The 20,611-nt window shown below is 57.4% G+C and overlaps 2 protein-coding genes across 18 annotated transcripts in view; one reads left to right on the top strand and one right to left on the bottom strand.

Moving 5' to 3' along the window:
• Nucleotides 1-3,380, bottom strand: part of LOC145515542 (uncharacterized) — a 97,058-nt gene extending 93,678 nt beyond the window's left edge. For 5 of the 6 annotated variants that reach the window (XM_081516197.1, XM_081516196.1, XM_081516194.1 and 2 more), the window contains exons 1-2: nt 2,750-3,380; nt 1,525-2,087 (exon numbers count right to left, since the gene is read on the bottom strand). In XM_081516197.1, coding sequence (XP_081372323.1) covers nt 1,525-2,087; nt 2,750-2,882 — 696 coding nt within the window. In that variant the 5' untranslated portion in view covers nt 2,883-3,380. The remainder of the gene's footprint in view (nt 1-1,524; nt 2,088-2,749) is intronic. The other variant, XM_081516193.1, reaches the window with a different exon arrangement.
• Nucleotides 106-20,086, top strand: LIPE (lipase E, hormone sensitive type). 12 transcript variants are annotated; one of them, XM_081516185.1, is made up of 11 exons: nt 2,674-2,753; nt 5,876-6,002; nt 10,595-11,130; nt 13,540-13,630; nt 13,743-13,888; nt 14,043-14,228; nt 14,421-14,715; nt 15,479-15,706; nt 15,937-16,113; nt 18,982-19,403; nt 19,803-20,086. In XM_081516185.1, exons 3-11 carry the CDS (start codon nt 10,615-10,617, stop codon nt 20,010-20,012), a joined length of 2,271 nt encoding a protein of 756 aa, XP_081372311.1. In that variant the 5' UTR covers nt 2,674-2,753; nt 5,876-6,002; nt 10,595-10,614; the 3' UTR covers nt 20,013-20,086. The 12 variants fall into 12 exon arrangements, 11 of the variants coding, with proteins under 11 accessions (XP_081372303.1, XP_081372302.1, XP_081372311.1 ...); XR_014060911.1 differs by lacking the exons at nt 2,674-2,753; nt 5,876-6,002 and adding an exon at nt 106-1,127 and having other exon boundaries at nt 15,479-15,738; nt 15,898-16,113; XM_081516177.1 differs by lacking the exons at nt 2,674-2,753; nt 5,876-6,002 and adding an exon at nt 106-1,127.
• The last annotated feature ends 525 nt before the right edge of the window (nt 20,087-20,611 follow it).

The raw sequence follows: 20,611 nt of genomic DNA, 5'->3' as shown, positions 1-20,611 counted from the left end.
GATTGGTGAGCTGGGTGGGGTCCTATTTATGACACAACAGGGCAAGCCCCTGCTGTATGATGGGACAGTGTGCTGAGCACACAGCCTCCTCCTATTCCCAGGCTCGCCCCTCAAAAGCAGGAGGCACAGAAGCACATTACTGGGCTCAGGAGTAGAGGGGCCACCGGCCAACTGCCTTAAAAAGGAAGAGCAGAGATGCCAGGATGAAGGAGTGGAACCCAAAGGGAGGTGCCATCATGAGCAATTGGTGAAGGAGGCCCAGATCTGTGACAAAGGAAAGTCCAGAAGAATGAAGCCTGGGAGATCAACAGTTCCCTTCAGGGAACTCACAACAGTGGAGCCAGGCTCTAAGTTAGTTTCTAGGCCTGACTGGGAACCTGAGCCACCCCAGATACCTACCACCCAGCCAGCGTCTGAGCCAGAAAAGACACCCACAGCTCAGCCAGCATCTAAGGCTCAGCAGGCACCCGATATCCCACAGAACCTCACTTCACAGCAAAGACCCCTTGCCCAACAGGAAGCTGAAGCCCAGCAGAAACCTCAAGCACAACAAATCGCGGCTCTGCACCAGGAATTCCGTGCCCCACAGGAGTCTGCCCCGCAGCCATCATCTCCCCACCAAAGGGTGGCCTTTAGTAAACAGGAAGCTGCCTCACAGCACAGACCTGGGCCAGGAAAAGAATCTAGAACTCAACAGGACCCAGAACTGAGAGAGGGATCCAGAGCCCAGCGGGGACCTGAACCCCAAAATGAACCACCTGCCCAGACTGAACCGATGTCCCAAGAGAGACGGCAACAGTCAGACCTTGCAGCTCAGGGAGTCAAATCTGGAGAAGAATCTTTGGCTGAGTGGCAATTTCTATCAAAACCAAATGAACCATTCGAACAGTCATCGACCTCAGAATTGAAGACATTTCTTGAGTGGGTCACAGATTCAGGCACAAAACCAGATGTGGGGTTCACATTAGACATTGATTCGCCAGCCACCCTGGGTAGGATGGCAGCCCCTGGAATGAAGCTGGCCTTCAAAGGGCAACCTGGTTACGAAATGATGTCAGGATTCGGTGGCATGCCAACACCCAGGAAGAAAATCAGCAGCCAGAATCCCAGACAATACCGGTACACAGGTGAGTTGAGCTTGGAGGAAGGGAGAAGGGGAGAGGCTCCCAGAGACGGTCACTCATTCAGTTAAGAAGAACTAAGACCTGCCAGGACGTCAGGTGAGCTCAGGTCACCGTCCAGCAGTCCAGACACAGAGCCAGAGCCCCCTTTGATGGAGGAGGAAGCTGAGGCCTGGAGGAGAGAGGGAGCCTGTAGGGGGCTGGGCAGTAGGGGTGGCTGGCCGCGCCAAGATCCCCAGACAGCCTCGGATTCCTTGCCCTGTTCCAGGCCACCTCCCTGTGGAGACCCGTGGGAATCAGACAGAAACTAAGAAAGGCTGTGGGCGAGGGCAGATGCTCATCCCCCGGGCCCAGAACCCTGAGCACCGCGGGGGGCAGGCACCTCGCTGACCGGGAACCTTACCCTCTGCGGGTTGCCACGCAGGCAAGGCCGGACATAGGGCAGGGATGGCCCTTCAGCTCTCCGGGGTGTCCAGTGGGCAGGAAGACACTCGTCCCCAGGGAGTCCCGGTCCTGCCAGGCCCATGGCCTCGTAGGTTGTGATCTCAGGAAGCGGGATGCTCAGGAGAGGCTCTTGGGCTCCGCCAAATCCCAGGCCAGGTCTGGGCTGCGCGCAGGGAGGGAGACTCGGGGGGCGGTGTGGGCGGGTCGTGGGCATGAGACTCCGCTGGAAACAGCACCCCTGCCCCTTCTCGTCCTCCTCCGAAGCCGACGATGGTGGGTGCCCCCGGGGAGCAGGCTCGGCCGTGAACTCCTTCTCTGGGCTCAGAAGCCCTGCTCTGCACAAGAACAGCCGCAAGTTCTCTCCAGGGAACATGTGGTGACACAGCCAGAGGGGGAGAAAACAGTGCAGCCCCAATCCAGGAGCTGAAGGCGCTGCGAAGCCGTTTGTCCGAAGGCTGGTGAATGAGGGTCTCAGCCCAAGGTCCTGTATCCCCTGGAAGCGCTGGGTCGTCTCTCTCAGGACTGAGGAGGAGAGGGTCATGGTGTCTCTCAGTGCCAGGGCTCGTCGTGTGTTTCGGAAGGGTGGGGAGAAGAGACGGGATGGTATTTCTGGTGTTTCTCTGGGCCTCCCGAATCCAGTCACAAGGGATGCCCCCATCACAGCTCTGCCACAACCAAAGGCTCTCCACCCCTCCACCCCGCGCCAGAGTGTGTGCGCATGCGCGAGTCTCCTCTGTTTCCCGCCTTTTCCCAGCACAGCGCGGTATCTGCGGCCTCCTCTCCACCCTGCGGGCGAGTGTGCGGCTTGGGGCTAGTGCGCAGGCGCTGAGCACCCTATCTATCTATCTACACACACACACACACACACACACACACACACACCCCTACCCCTACCCCCCACCGCCCCGGCCTTCCATTCTCGCGGGGAGGAATAGGACAGGTAGAAGAAGAACCCCAAGAAACTGAGCGATAGGAGAACTAGAAGACAGAGGGCGGGGGGGGGGCGGAAAGGCGGGGCTTCCTCCTCCAACGGCTCCCAGGCAGTCACGCCTCCTGCGCTAAAGCCCCGCCTCGGCTTTGAATTGCCTGAGGACCTGCCCGGCTCCCCGCCCTCAGGCAGAGGCGAAGTGGCATCCTGCTCACTTCTTAGCGGACAGGAACAGTGCGTTCTAGACGATCCCTACCTGGGTAGGTGAGTGGGAAGACGAGGATGACAGCCAACACGTGACTACATCGGGGCTTCCTTGCTGGGGTGACCATTAGGGACTCCCCGCTAGTTCTGCCGGAATACGCTTTCGGCCGCCTCCAAGGCTGCATTTTTGTTGGTCGCGGGCCCTTTAAAGCACGCGAGGGGGCGGGGCCAGACCGTTGGCCTTAGTGGAGAGGGGCGGGACCCGAGTGTGGAGGGCGGCCCACCTCGCTCAGGGGGCGGGACCCAGAGAGGAGCAAGTCCGGGATTGGGTGGTGTGGGGGCTTGGCGGTGGTGCGTGTGAGGATCGGGGCGGAGACTGGCGGGTGGAATTGGCTCAGGCGGGTGTGGAATTGGCCGCGGGAACGGGACCGCGGAAAATTGATGGAATCGGCCTGGGAAACGAGGCCCCGAGTGGCCTCTGAGGCTCCAGCCTCGAAGAGGCTTCAAGAGGGGTCCAAAAGTCAAAGGCGCCGGTGGTGGCGAAAAGCCAGAGCCAAAGGTGAGTGGGCGGGGGCCGGCAGCAGCACGGAAGGAACCTTAGACATCCTGCGGGAAACTGGTGACCGAGTGGACTGACCTACTGCCACGAGAAGTGGGGGACGCTCGTGGACTGGCTCACTGCCGCCCTGCGGGGCGGGGGTGTGGAGATAATCCATTGTGAGAAGCGGGTGACGTGAGAGGGAAGTATCATCTCCAGCAGAGAGGCTCTCGGACGCCCCAGTACCGTGTTAGGGGGAAAAGCCCAGGATGTTAGTGTCCCGAACTAGCGTTCCCGCTCTGACTCCGTTCTCGCTCTGTGGCTGTGGCAGCTCTTGCCTTGTGATTCCAACGTGGGAAATGGTTCAAGCCCTGATTTTCAGGTCTCTGACACTCTTAAGACGGTAATAGGGGAGAGATTTAGAAGTTGTTCCCCAAAGAGGAAGTTTTGGAGTGAAAGGTAGGAGGAAGTGGTGCCCCACAGTGGGGCATACTTGGAGGAGGGGGTGCAGTACTGCTCCCAACAGCCCTGTCCCACCATCCTTCATTCAATCTGCTCATTCATTTGTTGTCAGTCCACCATCCTCAGGTTGGCTGCCCTAGTATCTAACTTCTTGACTCCTACTCCGAGGACTAAGAGGCCCTGGGTTGGCTTGGGACAGCCTGACCTTCGCTTGGGAGAAAGGAGAGCTGCCACCTGGGTTCCCTAGGGTGTCACATTATTTACAAGTCTCAGCAGGCTGGAGAAACACTGACAGACAAGACATGCTGCCAGCCTCAGGCCCACATGAAGTCCTTGCTGGATTAGGAGTGTCGACCCAAGTGAACACCTATGGGAATTTCCTTTGCAGGAAAGAAGCTGTCTTAGCCCTGACTTAGTCCAGAGACCCCAAACTCATCACCCTCCCTGCCACAGACATCATCAGTAGCCAAGGGTAGAAGTGGAGCTGGCTCCAGACACACACAGGAAGGCTCAGAGCTCAGACTGGGGCCCGAGGGCATTCCTTGTCACACTGTAGGACACAGCTTCACAGACAGGACAGAGTGCCCAGAGGCAAGACAATGATCAGGAAATGGGCCTTGGAGACCTGGTGCCTCAGGCCGTGAAGCGGTGGTACACTGGACAGAGGCTCCCTCCCTGCCTGCCTCAACTTTCCGAGCTATAAAATGGACATAATAACAGGAGTCACCCCAGCTAGACTGTGAGTTCCCTGAGAGTGGGCTATGTCAGTCCTGTTTACCCCACAATTGCAGAGCCTGGTATGCCAGACACATGGGCCCTCACATGTTCACTTAATAAGTAAAGGCATGCATGAACTGTAACATGGGGATAATTATCATGCTGCCCTTAGGGAGTCGTGAGGAGTTAGAATCCTGTTGCGTAGGGCCTCCTGCACAGGGCTGAGCCAGTCCTCCCCACAAACCCACAGGCCCACCTACTCACAAAGGCTCATTCCCCCAGGCCCCTAGATTTCCCTGTCATTTCCTGAGGCCCTGCCCTGGTGCAGGCCTCCACTGAGTGAATCAGACCCCAAGGGCATCCAGATGGGCTGGAGCACTCCTACTCATCCTTTGGATCTTGCCAGTAACAGATGACACTAATGTCATGATCACCCCATTTTTCAGATGATGACACTGAGACTCTGAGGGAGTGAGGGCACCTGGTCTTCCTCACCTGGCCAGCAAAGGCAAGGAGATGGCCACCCCCAGGCTCCTAAGGACAGTGAGTGTGTACACTCAAAACGGCTCTGTGCCTCAACCTTGAATCTGGACCCAAAAGGCTCCAGGCGCACATTTTTGTTCAGCAAAGATATTCAACGAACCCTTCCCTGTGCCAGGCCTGGGCCCTCAGTGCGGAGGATAAGACACCACCTGAGCCGGGGACACAGACATTAATAAATAACCCTACAAATCAGATATAATTATCTGATTATCCAATTATCTCAGTTTCCCCATCTGCCAAACTGATGAAGAGGGAACGCGTAAGAGGGAGGCTCCCCAAGCACGTGACATCGGACTCAAAGATGAGCGAGTATGGACTGCTAGGCAGGAGGGACACAGAGGGTGGCAAGGACAGCACAGGCAGAACCCTCAAGGAAGTGGCAGCTCATGGCACAGAGGGAGCTCAGTGAGGAAAGGGCTAGGCACCCAGAGGGCCCAGATGGTACATGGTTTGGGATGCCGTGTCCAGGATTTGGGGCTTTATTCTGAGAGCAAGGGTAGGGTGCTCAAAGGTTGGGAGTGTGTGACCAGATTTAAGTTTTAGAAAGACCTTCTGGCCGCTATGTGGGAAAGGCATGGAGGGGGCAAAAACAGAGATACAGAAAGAGTTGTTACAGTCATCTTGAGAAGTGGGCAGTGGAGGTGGGAGAAAGGCCACGTTCCAGGGATTTCTAGGCAGGACAGGGGCAACAGGTCTTCCTGAGGGTTAGACGAGACTGGGAGGTGCCCATGATGATGCCCTGGGTTCCAACTGGAGCAAATGGGATGAGAGGGGTACCATACACACACACACCCCCAAAATACACATCCATACACATACAAACAACATGCCCGGCGCAATCTCACAGGCCAAGAACAGAGACACAGAGCCTTCAGGGGCTGAGCAATACAGATATGAAACCGTTTGGTGTCATTTCAGACACTGAAGAGCTCCAGTACCACAGTCTTTTAGGTCTCAGCATAGAAAAGAACTCAGCCAGAGGCAAAGTGGTAGATAAGAAGTGATGTATTGGAATAGAATGCTTGTGAAGTTTACAAGCAGGAGGGTAAGAAATCCTGCACCCTGAGAACTTACTACGTACAGTTTTATAAGCAAAGAAAAAGTGGGGAAGGGGAGACTTCTTTGTCATTCTTGAGTCAACGTCATGCTTCTATCATCAGCTCCCCCTCCAGGTCGGGCAGGGGAGTTTTCTTGTCCCCTCGGGTCAAGTTGGGTCCACTAATTACTGTTTTATACGTGTGCAGACAGCGTGTCCTAGGAATCATTAACTTACTGAGCTCGCTGGACAGGCTGTGGATCTCATGCCACCGTTGTTTTACTATCTGGGGACATGTCTCGTGCTTCTGTTGCATGGTTTTGCCATTAAGCAAGGCTGCCTGGTTTCATGGTTAAGCAAACCTGCTTTCTTGAGTAATTAACTTACAGGGGTGTCTCATATTTTTCTACTCACAATCCCCTAATTAACTATTTAATCACCTACTTTGTCCCTTTATTCTGTCCCTATCAGATAGGCTGTGACACATGCATAGAGACATGCCTGCAGACATACTGAGAAACAGAAACACAGAGACTGAGAAAAAATGTGGACTGAACGCACTCACCCACGCTGTACACACACAGACCAACGCGAAGCACGACAGGAACCTACACATCCATGTACATCCAGGTGAACCTCAAAGACATACTCATACCTGCCCACCCAGAAAGCACAGAGCTGAGACATGACAGAAGGAGCAACGCAGACACACACAGAAACGCAGCAGAGGAGCTGCGCCATCTTGGCTGGCTCGGTGACCCTGGGCAGTATGTCACCTCTCTGTCTCTCAGCTCTCTCATCTGCCAAAAGGGGTCTTGATGGTCCCTGCCTCGTGGGCTATGGAGAGGCTGAAACCGTTTACCTGAGTTACCTAACATAAAACCCAGGAAGAGAGCAGTGTCCGACACATGGCTGTCGTAGAGCAGGGTCTGCTCTGCCATGCAGACACACTCGGGGATCAGGCCGTAATCACAGCCCCCTGGCCTGCATTTGGCCCCAGGCCTCTCCCCTTCACAAGGCCTTGCCCCTCCCAGGCCCCCGACCTGGCCCTTCCTCCATCTTCCCCCCGATTACTTCCCCACTGCCCTTCTCGCGCCTGCTCAGTCCCCAGGGACCAAAATCCAGGCCGGGTCCACTTGTCCTGTGACTCTTTAGGGCAAAGGGCTGGTGCCCAGGCAGCAGGACCCCCACCCTCCCTCTGGCCCAATCCTCACCCAAGGCCCTGGGGGCCTGCCTGCCCCTGCCCCAGTGCCCTCTGCATCAGATTCTCGGCATGACTCGAGCAACCTCAGCGCAGCATCCCCCCCTCCCTGCTTCTCCCACGCCAGTCCCCAGGGAGCCGCCTAGAATAGGGCAAAGGGCAGCGCCTGGGATCAGCCTCTTTCTCACTGCTGTGTGCAAGTTGCTTCTTCTGTCCAGGGCTCCTGTGCCCTCATCTTCAATAGGAGCCCTGCCCCAGAGACAGGAAGTAAATGACAGCTGTTTTACGGAACAGGAGAGCGGAACAGGAGAGCACAGCCGTGCAATAAATACCCTGCTAGCTCTGTGCAAGAGCTAGGGCTACAGTAGTGAACTAAACAAAGCCCCTGCCCCCAGGGAGCCTATACTCTAGTGTCAGACACAAAAAGCAAACAGCACAAGCAGTAAACTGGACAGCATGTTAGGTGGAGAAAGGACCCAATCTCAGTGAGGCCAAGTGAGAACCACACAGCAAGCCACGAGCAGAAATGCTGCCGTGGGGTCCCGTACAAAGATCATTTCCAGCCCCCTGGGCAGGATGGCCAAGTGCACTTTCCAAGACGAAGAAATCAACCTGGCCAGTGGCTTAGGCCAGTCACAAAGCTGAGAACTGTCTCCAGAAGCCTCTGTCTGTCCATCAGTTTGTTTGCCCTGGGGAGGGGTGGTCCTCTCCCAGACTCCCACCCAGTCCTGCCTGCCTCCACTCTGACTCTTCCCTTTCCTTCCTTCTTCAAATCTTTGCTGAGCACCTGCTATGTGCCACTCCATGCCCCCGGGGAGATGTCATTCCAGGCACAGGGCCAGAGGCAGACTCACCTACAGCCAAGCAAAGAACACCCTCATTTGCACAGGCCCCTTCCCAAGCCCTGTACCTAATTCAGCACTTGTGATTGTCTCTCCTTTTTCCTAAAGAACCCCACCTCCACTTGGAAAAGCTTTGAAGCTCCATGAAGCCTGGTTCCGCCCCTGGGGGAGACAAACAACAAACATGTAAACAGATAAATGGAAAACGGCCTAGGTGGAAAATCCTAGGAAGAAGAACAACTTAAATGTGATGACAGAAAGAAGTGGGAAGGGCGCATCTTAGATGGGGAGGCACCCTTAGGGACCGCCTCCTGGAGGAGGGGGGAAGCTGAGGGCAAGGGTGAGCTGGCCAGGCCAGGAGCACTGGAATAACACAGGTGAAGTTTCCCTGAGCTTCCATTGTCTGTGAGGTGGAAATGACAGTCACCGCAGGATGATGGCCTGGAAGGCCAAGTGACAGGTTGCAGGGTGCCCAGTGTGGGAATACCACACAGTAGGACCTGTGGCGTGGGCCCCTGGCTGGGCTTGGCACTGCCCTTGATCAGCTTTTATCCTCCTTGGAGGGACAAGCAAGGCTGGTTCTCCTCTCTCTCCCCACCAGCTGGGGCCAGCTGTGTCACGGCCAGCCTGGGGAGGGGGGGCAGGAGCTGCCATCAACCCCGGTGTTTTTTGCTCCTTGAATCCCCCCAGGGAAGGACGAGGGCAGCCAGGCTAAGTGGGAGGGAACACTTTGTTCAGGACTTGGGTGAGCCTCCTGGGCCTAAGGGAGGAGGGGAGAGGAGAACTGGATGCCTCTGTTTCTAATTGTTGAGGTGACTAGGAGTCCGGACTCCTGGAACTGAAGGAGGAGGGCCTTGGGGGCCCAAACTCCAGGGTTCAAAGGCACAGGAGGCTGGCACAGGGACTGGGAGCAGTGAGTTGAGCCCCAGGCTCTCTTTACAGGGCTGGATTCTCACCATCCTATCAGGGTAGGAGGTGGAGCTGGTGACCACACCCTGGGCAGGCCAAGCCCCTCCCCAGGATTGTCACCCCAGGCTGCAACTGGCAGTAGCCACAGTCAGCCCTGGGGAGCTCTGAAGAGGCCTGGGAGGGGTGAGTTCACGGCCAGCTGACAGACAGGAATGGCTGCTGTCAAACCCCCGGACCCGGAAGAGAAGAGACACCTTTTTCTGGAGGATCAGGGAACCATTGACTTGGGAGGCAGGCAAGGTGCTGGGTGGGCTTCAGGAGAGAAATGTCTCTGAAGCAGAGGGCAGCGTCCCCACCAAGGGAGGACAAGAACAGCTAGCTTGTCAGGACCTGGGTGACATGACAGCGGTCTGCAGGGGCAGATTAACTGGAGACCCTGAAGTGTGGGGAGTCAGGCCAAGTCCAGGGCAAGTTTTGCGGGGCCAGGGCTAGAGGCCCAGTCTGCAGGACCCTGGGATGGAGACCAGCAAAAGTAACAGCTCTGGACCCAGAGATCCAGATCTGATTTCTGCTCTGCTGCTTTTCAATGCAACTGTCAACACCTTACTTAACATCTCTGAGCCTGCGTTTCCTCTCCTATAAAATGGCAATGCTCCAAATAACAGCTGAAATAGGAACTGAGGCAGTCTGGACTTCAGAGGGTTAGTGAGAACCTAAAGGAGCAAATTGAGAAAGCTCTTAGCACCAGGTCTGGCGCAGTGAGTTCAAGGTTAACAACAGGGATGAATACCACCGCAGGCAGGGAGCAAGGCCAACCCATGCAAAGCTAAGCTAAGTGGACAGGCCTGAAGGCCAGGGACCCAGTTGGGGGAGGAGTGGGACCAAGGTTGGGAAGAGAGAGGGGGTTGGAGAGGTTGCCACAGCCAGACTGGAGGGACCAGGAGGGGGCAGGAGTGACCCCTCGGTTGCAGGGAAGGCTAGAATTATGAACTCCTGGGTTCAGGAAAAGAATTGAGCTTGGGACCAGGATCCTGAGACACCACCAGGTGGATGGGAATCAGTGGGTTGAGAGCAGAAGCCTCCCAAATACTGCAGAGGGCAAGGGCCTGTAGGTGACACTTGGGGCCTGAGAAGGAGGTAAGATGGGGGCTGAAACTCCTGGTCTTGAGAGAGGGGACCAACTGGGGGGCCAGGCTGCTCCGAATCTAGAAGGAGTCCCGGGCTCCGGGAGAGAAAATGGAGACAGATGGGCCCCAAGAGAGGAGAAAGAGGGTTACATAGACTCCTGGGCTGTAGGACAGATGCTGGAGCTAAAGAGTCAGTCAGCATCCCAAGGAAGAGGGAGCAGGAACCTGCAGCCTGAAGAAGAGGGAGCGGGGGCCTGGATTCCTGGGTCTTAGGAAGGTGGGGGCTGAGGGATCAAACACAGCTCCTGAGGAAGGAGAAAGGGTCTGGATACTGGACTCATGGGTCCCAAGGAAGCAAGGAACTAGAGCCCTGGGCTCCATCCTCCCATCTAAAGGAGCAGACTGTGATCTGATGTGAGTCAGTGGGAGGAGCAGGTACAGCCTGGACTCTGGGACCCCGGGACCCAGTGGAGCCAGGGGTGACCCAGCCCTGCCTTAACGTGCCTCCCAACCTGCCCGCAGCCTCCCAGCTCTTGCACAAAATGGACCTGTGCACCATGACACAGTCGCTGGTGACCCTGGCAGAGGACAACGTGGCCTTCTTCTCCAGCCAGGGCCCCGGGGAGACCGCCCGGCGGCTGTCAGGCGTCTTTGCAGGCATTCGGGAGCAGGCCCTAGGGCTGGAGCCGACCCTGGGCCGCCTGCTGAGCGTGGCACACCTCTTTGACCTGGACCCAGAGACGCCGGCCAACGGGTACCGCAGCCTGGTGCACACGGCCCGCTGCTGCCTGGCGCACCTGCTGCACAAATCACGCTACGTGGCCTCCAACCGCCGCAGCATCTTCTTTCGCACCAGCCACAACCTGGCCGAACTCGAGGCCTACCTGGCCGCCCTCACCCAGCTCCGCGCCCTGGCTTACTACGCCCAGCGCCTGCTGACCACCAACCGGCCAGGGAGGCTCTTCTTCGAGGGTGACGAGAGGGTCATTGCCGACTTCCTACGAGAGTACGTCACACTGCACAAAGGCTGCTTCTACGGCCGCTGCCTGGGTTTCCAGGTGAGCCCCCCCGCCTGTCCCCCAGGCCCATGGCAAAGGCACACGGTGGGCCCAACCAGGCCCAGTTGCATATGCGTGCTCAGTGACTCAGTTGTGTCCGACTCTTTTGTGACCCCACGGCCTGTAGCCCGCCAGGCTCCTCTGTCCGTGGGATTTCCCCAGGCAAGAATACTGGAGTGGGTTGCTACTCCCTTCTCCAAGGGATATTCCAGACTCAGGAATCGAATCTGTGTCACCCACATTGGCAGGCGGATTCTTTACCACTAGGCCACCAGGGAAGCCCTAGTAGCATACAGAGGAAGCACAGTGGTGTGGTGTGATGCTTGACTGAGCAAACAGCAGATGCAGGAAGGGGAAGCTGGTCGGGGCTCATACTGCACAGGGCGAGGGGCTCATACCTGTGGCCCCTTGGCCGACTCCACCGTGGAGGAAGGAATCTTCAACTGGGCATAGCTTCCTACATCAGGATCCCCACTGCTCCCCATCACCCTGCACTCAGGAGCTTCATTTACTTTCTTACGTGACCTGTCTGGCCCCGAATTCATTTGAGAGCCCCTAGGAGAGTAGCCAGTGTGGTTTGTAAGAGCATCAAGACCTGTTTGTAAGAGCATGCCCCACTTAGTCATCCCCACCAGAGGCTTGGCAGGCAGGGAGGACAGGTGCCGGCCCCATTTTACAGGGGTTCAGGGGAGGGGCCCCCAGCTGCTCAACTGGACCCAGATCAGCCAGGGCATATCGACTCCCCTAAGGCGCAGTAGAATCCAGATTTTCAGGCTGCAGAGAGAACCAGCAAGCACATCCACGTTGGTGACCACAAGGAAGACCTGGTCGTGGCCCCTCTCCTCCCTGAACCAGGGCCCTCTGAACCCCAGCTGCAGGCCTTCTCTTATCCTCTGCCCCCACTCTGAAATCACCATCACAGGAACACAGCTCATCTCAGCACTGGAAGGGAGGCAGCCCTGAGGCCTTCAGACTCACAGGAAGAGTAGTCTGGAGACTGGGAGAATTAGGAAGTCTATAGGGCACCAAGCTCAGAGCTGAGGCACAGTCTGCCCCAGTCCGGGGTCTGTGCTGGGCCCACCCGTCCCCAACCACATCTGGGAACCCCAGCAGGAGTATCTGGAGCCGTGTGAGCCTGCCCTCCTTCAGACCCTCTCTGGGCTTCCCCCAGGCAGTGGAGCATGGAAACTGTCTCAGCCTCCATCCCATCTCTGCTTCCATTCGGGGCAGCCTGTCCTCATCAGCCCAGCCCGGGTGTTCCTGGGAACTTCCCCTCATCTAAACCGAACCCACAAATATTGATTAGCCCTGCTGGGCCAGCCGGCTCCTCCCTGGGTCCCGGCCATGCCCGCAAAGCTCATAAGAGCCTGGGGACACCCGAGCTGCATTCTGGTCCCGAAGGTCAGGCACCGCTGTGCTCTCTGGTCCACTGGGCCCCTGGCCAGGGGCAGGGCCACGCCTGACAGCTACTCTCTGCGGGCCCAGCTGGGCCACATTGCAGGACAGCCTCCCCATGTAAAATGTCAGCCCCTGGGGGCAGATGTCCCTCATTTCCAGGTCTTGCTCAGCCTCTGCTCCAGCCCAGTGCCTGGCACGCCAGAGGACCCAGGCCAGGACTTGCTGAATGAACAGAAGAACCCTGCTGGCCCCTTGCCCAGCCTCCTGTGGCTTGGATTTTTTCCCTCTGATCTGGTGTCTCTATTGTCTTTTCTCAGTCGCCTGGCTCCTCTCGCAGATGCTGGGTCTCTATCTCCCTGTTTGACTCTGCCTCAGGATCTCTGAGCTCTCCTGTTTATCTCTCCCTGCTGCCCCTTAACTGGTCCCCACAGCCTGTATCCCCTCATCTCAGTCCTCACTGACTTTCAGGGACCCCTGCACCATCCTCCTCCCAGCTCACAACCCGCTGCGGCTCCATCGTGTCTAGAACAAACCCAAGTTCTCAGGCCCCACATGAGCCCCCCACTGCTCCTTGGATCTCACCCCACCCCCACCCCCTCTCCTGGCCTCTCTGTTCCCACCACACACACCATCCATGCCAAGCAAGGATGCCCCTCAAGGTCTCTGCTTCTGTCCTGTTCTCCTCAGGGAACAATCATCCCTCTCTTCATTCCAATTCCTCCTTGAGTCCCTCCGGGAGACCCATAAACAGTCGGACCCGTCGTCAGCACTCTGTCCCTCCACCAACAGTCCTTTCAGACACTGATCATTTCTTGACATTGTACAGCACGTCTTCATTTGAGTATTGTCTGTCTTTTCAACAACATCAGCTCCGTGAGGTGCCTAGCGCAGTGGCTAGCACACAGTCGGAGCTCACTAGACATTTGCTGAGTGACCGCCTCTACCTGCCTTGTCTCTGCCTCCCCTCCCCCACCTGGCCCTGCTCCCTGACTCGGAGGCCTCTCCCCACAGTTCACGCCCGCCATCCGGCCGTTCCTGCAGACCATCTCCATCGGACTGGTGTCCTTCGGGGAGCACTACAAACGCAACGAGTCTGGCATCAGTGAGTCCCCTCGGGGCCCTGCCTGCAGCCGCCCCCACCCTTCCTGTCCCTACCCGCACCAGGGCCCCAGCAAGGCCGCCAGGGGCTCTCTGACACCCCTCCCGACCCCCAGGTGTGACCGCCAGCTCCCTCTTCACCGGCGGCCGCTTTGCCATCGACCCCGAGCTGCGTGGGGCCGAGTTTGAGCGGATCATTCAGAACCTGGACGTGCACTTCTGGAAAGCCTTCTGGAATATCACTGAGATCCAGGTGCTATCGGTGAGCCTGGGGTCCAGCGATGGGGACGTCATGGGGCCCAGAGACACATCCCAGGCCCAGGGAGAGCACAGGAGGGAAGAGACGGGCGAGGAGGTTGGAGGGGAGGCGTGAGGGGGACCCTTGCCAGCAGCTCCTCCTGTTACCCCCGGCCCAGTCTCTAGCAAACATGGCCTCGACCACCGTGAGGGTAAGCCGCCTGCTCAGCCTGCCACCCATCGCCTTTGAAATGCCTCTGACCTCGGACCCCGAGCTCACAGTCACCATCTCACCCCCGCTGGCCCACACAGGCCCCGGGCCCGTCCTCGTCAGGCTCATCTCCTATGACCTGCGTGAAGGACAGGTAGGGCCCCGGCTCTGCCAGAACAGGCACAGAGCTGAGGAGCACAGTGGGAGCGCCTTCCCCACCTCCCGCCTCACAGCTCACACCTGCCCCCTCTCCCATCTCTCAGACCACGTCCTCTGGGAGGAGTGAGGCTCAGGCAGGCCGCCCTTGCCCCGTGACCCACCACCTCCTTCTTCCTCCCCCGCCCAGGACAGTAAGGAGCTCAGCAGCTTCATGAGGTCCGACAGCCCCAGGAGCCTGGAGCTGTGGCCACGCCTCCAGCAGGCACCCCGCTCCAGGGCCCTGGTGGTGCACATCCATGGCGGCGGCTTCGTGGCCCAGACCTCCAAGTCCCACGAGCCTTACCTCAAGAGCTGGGCCCAGGAGCTGGGCGCCCCCATCCTCTCCATCGACTACTCCCTGGCCCCTGAGGCCCCCTTCCCCCGGGCGCTCGAAGAGTGCTTCTACGCCTACTGCTGGGCCGTCAAGCACTGTGCCCTCCTCGGTGAGCCCCCTTCCCAGCCTGCCTCAGCCCCCGCCCGGCACAGCAGGGGCAAAGAGCTGCGAGGCACTGGAGCCTCAGTCTTGACACCCTGCCTCCCCGTCCGTCTCCCACCACCCAGCCTCTGCCACCTGCTCACCGCATTGTGTCCCTCACCCCCTCCTGCAGCTCTGCCTCTGTTGCCCCCAGGCTCCCACCCTCCACTCAACCATTTCCTCTTCCTGCTTTCCCCCACTCTAGCCCTGACACTCCGTCCCCCGCTGCCCCCAACCTCTGACCTTTTCTTCCCTCCTCCTGTTTCTCTACCCACTGCTGTCCCTTGCTGGCAGCCACCTGACTGGGCTCCAGCCCATTCTTCCAGCTCCTCCACCCTCCCACTCCCCACACAGCTCGGGAGGCACAGAGCAGGGTGAGGTCGTGCTGCGGGCACAGGGCGCAAGCAGTCGCCCAAAACCCTGGCTGCCATCTTCTGGCCTCGCTGCCCCTCCCTCCTGACATGGGCGCTGGGTCTCCCCTTTCTCAGCACCCTTCCTCCTTGCTCCTGACCCCCAGCTCCCCAAGCTCTCCCATGGCTCCCTTATCTCCAGACCTCTCTGTGTCCTCAGCCTGCCTGATCCTCTGCCCACTATCCCCCACATGGGTCCAGATCCCTGCCTTAGTTTCCCAGTCTCTAAAATGGCAGTGGGCCAGACCCCCACACCCGACCTCCAAGAGCCCAGAGCTCAGCTCCTCCCTGCCAGGCTTGACCAAGCCCCCTCCACAACAGGCTCAACAGGTGAGCGGATATGCCTCGCAGGAGACAGCGCCGGCGGGAACCTCTGCTTCACCGTGTCCCTTCGGGCAGCGGCCTACGGGGTGCGGGTGCCAGATGGCATCATGGCAGCCTACCCGGCCACCATGCTGCAGTCCACCGCCTCTCCTTCCCGCCTGCTGAGCCTCATGGACCCCCTGCTGCCTCTCAGTGTGCTCTCCAAGTGCGTCAGTGCCTATGCCGGTTAGTCCCATCCACACACAACTGGAGCCCTGGTTCCTTCGGGGACAGAGACTAGAGCCCTGTCTTCTTGGGTACAAAGCGGAGGAATCTGAGACTCCCTGTTCCTGCTGAAGCCGTCAGATAGTCTGGGTCTCTGAGGGCAGAGATGCCTGAGGTTGTGTGTGTTGAGACTGGGCCCAGAAAGAGAGGAGACCAACTCACCCCCCACACACACACATTTCCACTCACAGGTGCGGAGACTGAGGACCACCCCGACTCAGACCAGAAGGCGCTGGGCATGATGGGGCTCGTGCAGCGGGACACGGCCCTGCTCTTCCGAGACCTCCGCCTGAGCGCCTCCTCGTGGCTCAACTCCTTCTTGGAGCTGGGCGGGCAAAAGTCCCACCTGCAATTGGTGCCCAAGACAGGTGAGTGGCGCCCTTCCCTCACACACCCATCCAGTGTGGCCAGGAGGGACAGCCTGGCATCAGAAGTCCTGCAGGAGGCAAGGAGCTGGGCCCTGGGCACTCAGGGAAGCAGATATCAACTTCCTGGCTCCCTGCCACAAAGCCTTAGTCCACATTCTAGAAATTCCAGAACTTCTGATCGCACGGGTCTGCTCAGAATCCCAGGAACTATAAGATTTAGCTTTCCAAACACCCCCAAACACTCAGAAGACCAGCCATGTGTCCAGATTTTCAGTCCCAAGAATCTAGTCCACTGAAATTCCCTGGGCCCTCAGGTGGAAGTCCAGCCCTCCTAGATTCTTTCCTGACTTTTAACAGAGCCATGCAGGGAAATCAGAAGATGAGAGAGACATCAGTACATGAAGAAATCCCCACCCTGGGTAGGTGGGAAGACCCTCAGGCTGCCAAAAATAACTTCCATCCAGAGATACATTTTTTCCCATTTCCTAACATTTTAAGGATTTTAAAGCACAGTCACCTCAAATTACTTTCTATCTCATAAATCAACAGTATTTTCTGGGTAATAGAAATTGCAAGTTCAAAAGTAGATACCATTCCCAGGGACTTCCCTGGCAGATCAGTAGTTAGGACTCAGCGCTTTCACAGCCGAGAACACAGGTTCAATCCCTGGTCAGGGAACTAGGATTCCACAAGCCACGGGCCAAGAAAAAAAGTAGATACAGTTCCTGTTATTCAGAAAATTATTCCAATTGAATATGCTTTATTTTAAATTCAGTTTTTAATATTAGGATATTCCAACCAACACAAATAAATACACCCCAAAACAGGTGGCACAGTTGCTAAAGAATCTGCCTGCATATGCAGGAGACTCAGTTTCGATCCCTGGGTGGGAAAAATCCCCTGCAGAAGGAAATAGCAACCCATTCCATTATTCTTGTCTGGGAAATGCCATGGACAGAGAAGCCTAATGTGCTATATAGTCCATGGGGTGGCAAAAGCTGAACTCAACTAAGCACACACACGCAAAAGCAATTAAAAGGGATTTGAATTTTAGACACATGGACCATTTGGCACTGGGGCTTTCCTTGTAGGAGAAAGGTGACAAGAGCAGACCCTAGAGGCACACACGCCAGTCGAGCTCCCTACAGTACCAGGTATTATGCCAGGCAAGTTGCAGTATCTGTGAGCCTAGCTTTGCCCCTCTGGGGGAAATGGGAACACTAAGAATACCTGCCTTATTACATTGCTGTAAGGACTGCCAACCTATTTGTGTCAAGCACCTAGCACACAGTAGGTGCTGTTTTGTGCCTTGTACCTAGAACACAGTAGGTGCTCTTAGAAGATGCCAGCACCCTGACTGGCCGTGTCTGTGACTCTAGTCAACAGCTTGGTTCCACTGAACCTCTGGGCCACAGGGCACCTAAGCAGTTTTTCTCGTATCATCCTGCATTTTGCCTTCATAGATTTATAAAGGCAAGTAAAAAAAGAAAAACTGAAAAAATGTAAGGTCCTGGCAGTAGTGGTAAGTAGAATGGTCCTGATCAAATCAGTGGAGCTGAGGCCACAGTGGGCACACCAGGCAGGCCTGAAGTGCACCTTTATTTATTTATTTATTTTTAAATAAATTTATTTATTTTAGTTGGGGGCTAATTACTTTACAATATTGTAGTAGTTTTTGCCATACATTGACTGACGTGCACCTTTAGCATCAGTTGGGCACTGGCTTGTCTGGTCATTCAAAGGGAAGGGATGGGGACTTCCCTGGCAGTCCAGTGGCTAAGATTCCAAGTGCTCCCAGTGCAGGGGGCCTGAGTTCAATCCCTGGTCAGGGAACTAAGATCCCACATGCTTCACAGCTCGGCCAAAAAACAAAACAAAGGGAAGGGGTGAGGTGAAGAACAGGGAGGAACTTCAGGGAGCAGATCTACATACCTAAAGCTGTGGGGGTCTCTGGAAGTCTTGATATGTCCTCAAGATTCTTTTTAGCGCCCTGTGAACAGAGCCTCCTTTCAAGCCATGTGGGCCTGCTCACCATTCCACTTTGACCCGTTCATACCCTCTGTCTCAAGTGACCAGGAAAAGCTGACAGCCCCATGTTGGGGGCTAAGGAGGCAGCTAAAACAAGTCACCTGGTAATAAAACATTACCAGGTGTTTGGCAGAAACCAACACAATTCTGTAAAGCAATTATCCTTCAATTAAAAATAAGTTTAAAATTTTTAAAATAAATAGATATATATAGATATATTATGATCTCCCAGGGATGTGTTCTGTGCTCAATTGCTCAGCCATATCTGACTCTCTGTGGCCCTATGGACCACAGCCCTCCAGGCTCCTCTGTCCATGGAATTTTCCATGCGTGAATACTGGAGTGGGCTGCCATTTCCTACTCCAGGAGATATTCCCAACCCAGGGATAGACATCACGCCTCCTGCATTGACAGGCGGATTCTTTACTAGCACCACCTGGGAAGCCTCCCCAGGGGTAGCAGTACCTAATCCCGAATTTTATTAATCCCACTGAGTTCCCACCACCTCCTATGAGGTAAGGAGTATTTTTATCCCCTTTGTTCAGAAGAGGAAACAGGCTCCCAGAGGTAAACTGACCGGCATTTCATGTTCCCAGTCACACACACACCCCTCCATTAGGACAGAGCCCCACCTCCAAGACAGGGGACTCCTTCCACCGCCCCCTTGGAACTGCAGCCTGGGGCACCCTGGAGTCTGGGCCTCTACAGCCCTAGGGTGCAATTTCCCTACCGGCCTCTGCTCCCACCCGGGCCAACCCTGCCAGCCACCCACACACTCGACCCACAGAGCCAGGCTTAGCTACAGGCCTGGCTGGCCCCCTGATCATGCTCCTCTCACAGAGACAATGCGGCGCAGTGTGTCTGAAGCAGCCCTGACCCAGCAGGAGGGCCCACTGGGAACGGACTCCCTCAAGGGCCTGAAGCTGCATGACCTGAGCCTCAGGAGCAGCTGTGAGACACCGGACACCCCGGAGCTGTCCCTGTCAGCGGAGGCACTCGGCCCCTCCACACCCTCAACCATCAACTTCTTACTTGGGTCTGAGGATGAATCTGAAGTGTCTGAGGCCCCAGAGGAGCTGAGCAACAAGGACCGAGTTCGAGGTGCGGGCGCAGCCTTCCCCGAGGGTTTCCACCCACGGCGCTGCAGCCAGGGTGCCATGCGGATGCCCCTCTACTCAGCCCCCATCGTCAAGAATCCCTTCATGTCACCGCTACTGGCACCCGACAGCATGCTGCAGACCCTGCCACCTGTGCACATCGTGGTGAGCGCCAGGCCAGGAACGTGGAGCAAGCGAGGAAGGGGGCGGGCGGCGGCCTGGAACGCCTGGGGAAAGGAGCTCCCGGGGAGCCGAGCTGGGGGAAAGGGAGAAAGCCCTGCCGCAGGGAGAGGGGTGCCAGCAGGAGGGAAGGCCTGGCAACGGGTGAACTGAGGGAGTCAGTTGCCAGTTTGCTTTTGCAATCCTGTCGAGATCGCCGGCCAGGCGCTGGGCTTGGAGAGTCGGGAAAGGGGCAAAGAGAGAGTGGGCCTCTGGGGGGAGGGAGAAGCCAGGCAGAGGCCAGTCAGACTCATTCTCCGATTCTCCGCCCCCATCCTCTTGTCTCCTGCCTCTGTCCTCCCCCGCGTCCGCGCATTTCCCTGCCCCGCCCCCGCCGCCCCGCAGGCCTGCGCGCTGGACCCCATGCTGGACGACTCGGTCATGTTCGCGCGGCGGCTCCGCGGCCTGGGCCAGCCCGTGACGCTGCGCGTGGTGGAGGACCTGCCGCACGGCTTCCTGAGCCTGGCGGCGCTGTGCCGGGAGACACGGCAGGCCGCCGCGCTGTGCGTGGAGCGCATCCGCCTCGTCCTCAATCTGCCCGGCCCTCCTGTCTGAGCCGGGGCACGGAGCCAGGCCCCGCGGGGAGAGGGGGGCCGCGGGGGCGACACTAAAGGCCGCTTGTACCCATCTGCGCAGGGCTCCGTGGTGAATGCGCCTCTGAAGGACGGCGGGGACCCCGGGGGCCCGGGGCTCCCCGGCCCATCCAGGCCCTCCCTCGGGCTGGGCGGAAGGTGGCGGGCTGTGCCTTAAGTGGGGGGAACGGCATGGGGAGAGTCGGGCGGGGGGCCCCCTCCGCGGGGGGCCCCCTCCCCAAAGCTAAGACCCTGGCCTGGGGGAGGAGGGCGCACACAAACCAGTCTCCGAGACAGCCGGACTTGCACGGGATCACTGCCTTCTACTGCTGCTGTGACCACTGCAAGGGCGGGCCTGGCCCGACCTTGCAGATCGATTTGCTTTGTTTGTTTTTTTGTAAATAAAAGTATTTAATTAGTTTGGCCTCTGGCAAATAGACAGGCTTCCCGGGTGGCTGAGTGGTAAAGAATCCTCCTGCCAATGCAGGAGACACAAGGGACTCGGGTTCGATCCCTGGGTTAGGAAGATCCCCTAGAGAAGGAAATGGCAGCCCACTCCAGTACTCTTGCCTGGAGAATCCC

This window comes from Giraffa tippelskirchi, chromosome 7 (assembly GCF_054371585.1).
Source record: "Giraffa tippelskirchi isolate mGirTip1 chromosome 7, T2T-mGirTip1v1.2.pri, whole genome shotgun sequence".
Classification (NCBI taxonomy): domain Eukaryota; kingdom Metazoa; phylum Chordata; class Mammalia; order Artiodactyla; family Giraffidae; genus Giraffa; species Giraffa tippelskirchi.
Note: the sequence above shows the minus strand (reverse complement) of the source record. Positions and strands in the feature narration are given on the sequence as shown.